Source organism: Gadus macrocephalus, chromosome 3, assembly GCF_031168955.1.
Source record: "Gadus macrocephalus chromosome 3, ASM3116895v1".
Classification (NCBI taxonomy): Eukaryota; Metazoa; Chordata; class Actinopteri; order Gadiformes; family Gadidae; genus Gadus; species Gadus macrocephalus.
In genome coordinates, this window is record NC_082384.1 from 25,250,759 (window position 1) to 25,256,758 (window position 6,000).

The 6,000-nt window shown below is 57.9% G+C and overlaps 1 protein-coding gene across 1 annotated transcript in view; it reads right to left on the reverse strand.

Moving 5' to 3' along the window:
- Positions 1 to 6,000, reverse strand: part of htt (huntingtin) — a 58,456-nt gene that overhangs the window by 9,890 nt on the left and 42,566 nt on the right. The window contains exons 54-56 of the mRNA XM_060047421.1: positions 2,427 to 2,559; positions 1,379 to 1,534; positions 719 to 909 (exon numbers count right to left, since the gene is read on the reverse strand). Of these exons, the coding sequence (XP_059903404.1) occupies positions 719 to 909; positions 1,379 to 1,534; positions 2,427 to 2,559 (480 nt within the window). The remainder of the gene's footprint in view (positions 1 to 718; positions 910 to 1,378; positions 1,535 to 2,426; positions 2,560 to 6,000) is intronic.

Genomic DNA, 6,000 nt, shown 5'->3' on the forward strand with positions numbered 1-6,000 from the left:
TGTAGCTTCAGCAAAGCTGTAATCTGATTGGCTACAACTCCACATGAATACCATGGCAACGCAGAGGCTGAGAACCCGTGTGCCCCCCCCCTCCACTCACTGGCCGATGCCCCGCCCCCCCCACTCACTGGGCGATGCCCCGCCCCCCCCCCCCCACTGGGCGATGCCCCGCCCCCCCCCCCACTCACTGGGCGATGCCCCGCCCCCCCCCCCCACTCACTGGGCGATGCCCCGCCCCCCCCACTCACTGGGCGATGCCCCGCCCCCCCCCCCACTCACTGGCCCATGCCGCCCCCCCCCCCCCACTCACTGGGCGATGCCCCCCCCCCACTCACTGGCCGATGCCCCCCCCCCCCCCACTCACTGGGCGATGCCCCCCCCCCCCCCACTCACTGGGCGATGCCCCGCCCCCCCACTCACTGGGCGATGCCCCGCCCCCCCACTCACTGGGCGATGGGCCCCCCCCCCCCCCACTCACTGGGCGATGGGCCCCCCCCCCCCCGCACTCACTGGGCGATGGCCCCCCCCCCCACTCACTGGGCGATGCCCCCCCCCCCACTCACTGGGCGATGGCCCCCCCCCACTCACTGGGCGATGGCCCCCCCCCCCACTCACTGGGCGATGCCCCCCCCCCACTCACTGGGCGATGCCCCCCCCTCCACTCACTGGGCGATGGCCCCCCCCCACTCACTGGGCGATGCCCCCCCCCCCCACTCACTGGGCGATGGCGCGCAGGTTGGACAGCAGGTACTCGGAGACGACGGGGATGAGCGTCTTGGCCGTGTCGTCCAGCAGGTCACACTCCAGGACGTACAGCACCCCGTGCAGCGCCCCCACCCGGCTGGGCAGGTGGGTGCTGCGCAGGGTGGTCTCCAGCAGCCGGCACACCGGCTCCGCGATGGCCTTGTCCTGGGGGGGGGGGGGGGGGGGATGGAGACTCGTGTTTAGAAATGACCTGCACAGTGTGCCTACAAACACCTTGCCTCTCGTACCGAGGAACGCCCCTGTTGGGGGCGTGCGGGTCCTCTCTCACCATGCCCAGCCGTCTCTCTCCCTCTCTCTCTCCCTCTCCCCCTCTCTCTCTCAACAGGCCCAGCTCCCTCTCCCCCTCTCTCCCATCTCACCAGGCCCAGCTCTATCCCCCCCCTCCCTCTCACCATGCCCAGCCGTCTCTCTCCCCCCCCCTCTCTCCCTCCTCTCTCCCCCTCCCTCCCTCTCACCATGCCCAGCCGTCTCTCTCCCTCCCTCTCTCCCTTCCTCTCTCCCTCTCCCCCCTCCCTCTCCCTCTCACCATGCCCAGCCGTCTCTCCCCCTCTCCCTTCCCCCCTCCCCTCTCTCTCTCCCCCTCCCTCCCCCTCTCCCCCTTCCTCCCTCTCACCATGCCCAGCACGGCCGCGGCCTTGCAGATGGCGGGCACCAGATACTGGTTGAGGATCTCGTCCTCCATGGGGTGAAGCTTCTGCAGCTCCATCAGGGTGGAGAACATCATGTCGAACTGGTTCCTCTCCGTGAACAGGTCCGACACCGCCAGCAGCTACAGGAGGAGGAGGAGGAGGAGGAGGAGGAGGGAGAAGGATGAGGAAGAGGAGGAGGAGGAGGAAGAAGAGGAAGAAGGATGAGGGGGAGGATACGAAGAGGGGGAGGGGGAGGAGGAGGAGGAGGGGGATGAAGAGGAAGCGGAACAGGAGGAAGGATGAGGAGGAGGAGGAGGAGGAGGAGGAGGAACAGGAACAGGAAGAAGGATGAGGGGGAGGATACGAAGAGGGGGAGGAGGAGGAGAAGGAGGAGGAGAAGAGGGATGAAGAGGAAGTGGAACAGGAATAAGGATGAGGAGAAGAGGGAGAAGGATGAGGAGGAGGAGAAGAGGGATGAAGAAGGATGAGGAGAAGAGGGATGAAGAGGTAGCAGAACAGGAGGAAGGATGAGGAGAAGGAGGAGACGAAGAGGGAGAAGGATGAGGAAGGGGAGGAAGAGGACGAGGAGAAGAAGGTTGAATAGGAGGAGGATAATAAGGAGGAAGAGGAGGAGCAGGAGGAAGAGGAAGAAGAGGAGGAGAAAAAGGTGAGACACAGAGCAAGACAACAGAAACCACAAGCATGCGATGGTAAAGAGTCTTGAGTCTTCGTAGTGGTGGATTACGATAGTATTTACACAGCGCTTTTCTCACCAGCGACCAATCGCTTTACAACACTGCCTCACATTCACCCATTCATGTACACATTCACACACCGACGGCGGAGTCAGCCACGCAGGGCGACAGCCAGCTGGTCAGGAGCAGTCAGGGCGAGGCGTCTCGCTCAGGGACACCTCGACACTCTGCTAGGAGGAGCCGGGGATCGAACCAGCAACCTTCCGGTTTCTAGTCGACCCACTCTCCCTCCTGAGCCGCATACCACCCGGTAGTGGGAGGGGGGGGGGTTGCTCACCGATCGGACCACCTCACTGATCAGCACCACGGGGGTCCGCCTGTTGTTGGGGGTCCCGGGGATGAGCCACTGGCTGTAGAGGTCCAGGAGGAACTGGGAGCAGGAGTGGATGTCCACCCCGGCCCGGTGCTTCCTGGGAGAGGAACCGCAGCAGCAGAGAGGGGTTCAGAGGATGGGGGTCGGACATCATGAAGGGTCCTCAATTAGGTATGAGATAGGGCTGCACCACAGTGGGACATTTTGTCTTTCTGTGGTACGTCATTGCGATATGACAATATCCCACGCCCAGCGATACGAATATTGCACATGCATGTATCGTGATTTTTGATGAGAAAAATATATATCGTGCAGCCCTGGTATGAGCCCGGTCATTTCATCTTGTATGTAATACTGAAAACTCTGAATGCATGTTAATCCAGCCTTATGATTCTCTGTTCACTGCCATTCATGTTGACATGTTGGGAAAACCTAATGAACAAATGACAGTGATACTACAGGACAGGAGATTAAACCTGGTCATAGGTTTCAGCAAGTCAAATGAAAGACTTTTTAAGACCTTTTTAATACCACCTTGAATGAAATTTAAGACCTTAAACACACGATGGTGGGGGGGAATCCCGCTGTATTACAACCCAAGCATAGCATGTGGGTCACTCAATCCGACTCATTCACCTACCCATTGTCGCAGACTAGCTCGCAAGCACGCAGATAATCGTTTATATATGCAGCTAGCAAGAAAGAAGCCTCTCAACATAAATAGTCCTGCCCCGACCTTGTGTTACAGTATTTAAGACCAGCATATGACATTTGTAACGAATTTAAGACTTTTCAAGGCCTTAAATTTAGAAACATGAATTTAAGACTTTTTGAGGATGCGCGGACACCCTGAACAAGACAACATTTGATTGCCGTTGTGCTGTAGGTCTGTGAGTGTGAGTGTGAGTGTGAGTGTGTGTGTGTGCGTGTGCGCGTGTCTGTGTGTGTCTGACCTGGAGTTGATGGGAGAGGTCGGGGGGGAGGAGGGTGCTGGGGTGTCCGTCTCATCCTCTTCATCCTCACCCCACTCTTCCTCCCTCAGGGGTGTAATGTTGTTGCCGAGCCAGACCGAATGGATCGACACCTGACGGAGGGGGACGGAGGTAAGACAACTCCCCAACGCCTGATCGTACACTAAGAAGAGGACGGATGGTCTATCCCAAAGGCAGTGTGGGGGGGGGGGGGGGGGGGGTTTACCTGTCCTAGTTTGTAGTCCATGTTGCCCATCTCTCTCTCCGTGTTGATCTGCAGCAGCAGCTTCTCGTGGCTGATCAGAGTCCCTGCTTAAACAAACCAACAACACAGACAGAGTCACATCACAGTGCACACACACATGCACGTACCGCAGCACAGGATCTGCATGGCAGTGAGGGGTGGGGTGCGTGTGTGTGTTTGTTTGTACGGTTGTTTGTGTGTGTGTGTGTTTGCACGGTTGTTTGGGCGCGCGCGCGCGCGCGCGCGCGCGCGCGTGTGTGTGTGTGTGTGTGTGTGTGTGTGTGTGTGTGTGTGTGCATGCGTGCGTGTGTGTGTATGCGTGTTTGTTTGTGCATGTGCGTGCGTGCGTGCGTTACCGGCGGAGGCGGCGGACAGCGAGGGCACGGGGTCCCAGGCGTGGTAGGGGTGGTGCGTGTGGACGTTGTCCCTCTTGGACACCAGCGCCTGGATCTCCCGCTCCACTTCCCCCCGGATCACCGCCAACTTCCTGCCAAATCTGGAGCCCAGCGGAAAGAGCGGTTGTTGACTAAATAGCCCAAACATCTTGGGCTAAATCAAACCCAAGATGGCTCGTGTGAAATAAATCATGATACCCAGGTGACCAAACCGATCAACGTTCATATCTGCTGAGAATCTTAATTAGTTTCGGCCGATAAAGTGTTTAACGGAAGAGGATCAGGGCCACATGGGATTTGCGACGATCTCAAAGTCAGAATGTTGAGATTGAATTCATAATTTTGAGATTCAGATCAGAATTTTCAAATTAAAGTCAGTATTCTGAGATTTAAATAGAAATGCACAGTGTGCCTACAAACACCTTGCCTCTCGTACTGAGGAACGCTCCTGTTGGGGGCGTGTGGGTCCTCTCTCACCATGCTCAGCCGTCTCTCTCCCTCTCTCTCTCTCTCCCCCTCTCCCCCTCTCTCTCAACAGGCCCAGCTCCCTCTCCCCCTCTCTCCCATCTCACCAGGCCCAGCTCTATCCCCCCCCCTCCCTCTCACCATGCCCAGCCGTCTCTCTCCCTCTCCCCCCCTCCCCCCTCTCTCCCCCTCCCTCCCTCCCTCCCTCTCACCATGCCCAGCCGTCTCTCTCCCTCTCTCTCTCACTTCCTCTCTCCCTCTCTTAAATAGAAATTTAAGAATACTATTTAGAGTGTCCCTCATCCTGTTCCGTAGTATCTAGATTGTGGTGCCCCAGAGCAGTGTGTTCTGCGGGGGGTCGGGCGGGGGCCTAGTGGCCAGCGGGGGTCCTTGGGGGCCCTAGTGGCCAGCGGGGGTCCTTGGGGGTCCTACCGCGTGTCCAGGGCCTTCAGGCTCTTGTTGCGGGGCTGCTGCTCCAGGCAGCTGACGGCCGGGTTGCCGGCGGCGGGCAGCGTCATGGCGCTCAGAACCAGGCTGGTGATGGCCTGCACCGCCAGCACGTTGAGCTGGGTCCGCTCCAGGTCCTCCTACCGGGGGGGGGGGGGGGGGGGGGGGGAAGGAGGAGGAGGAGGAGGAGGAGAGGGAGAAGTTTAATGCTTTAATAGGAGTTGGAGATTCAGTGATATCTGCAAGACTGCATGTGCTTCTTGTACTCAAGCTGTGTGTGTGTGTGTGTGTGTGTGTGTGTGTGTGTGTGTGTGTGTGTGTGTGTGTGTGTGTGTGTGTGACTATCTGTGTTAGTAGTTGTGTGTGTGTGTGTGTGAGTGTGAGTGTGTATGTATGAGTGTAGTTGTGTGTAGTTGTGAGGCTGTGGGTTTGTTTTTGTGTGCGACTGTGAGTGGGTGTGTGAGTGGGTTTTTTCTTGTGCGAGTGTGAGTAAGGGAGTGAGTGTGTGTGAATGAGTGAAAGTGTGAGTGTAAGTGTGTGTGTGTATGACTGACTGTGTCTGCATGCGTGCGAGCGTATGATTGAACAAGTGAGTGAACGAGTGAGTGAGTGAGTGAGTGAGTGAGTGAGTTTGTCAGTGAGTGAGTGAGTTTCTCAGTGAGTGAGTGTCTCAGTGGGTGAGTGAGTGAGTGAGTTTGTCAGTGAGTGAGTGAGTTTCTCAGTGAGTGAGTGTCTCAGTGGGTGAGTGAGTGACTCAGTGAGTGTCTCAGTGGGTGAGTGAGTGACTCAGTGAGTGTCTCAGTGAGTGAGTGAGTGTACCTCCTGCTGCACCTCCTCCTCCTGGTCCATGGTGATTGGTTGGGTGACCAGCACCCCCAGCAGAGTGGCCCAGGTCTCCTCGAACTGGGTCCTGCTGCTCCAGCCTACACACACACACACACACACACTAAGCTGTGCTCATCAGGACTGTAGGATCCAGTCCCTTCTTTTTCCTTTAGTTGTGGTTGTCAGTATTG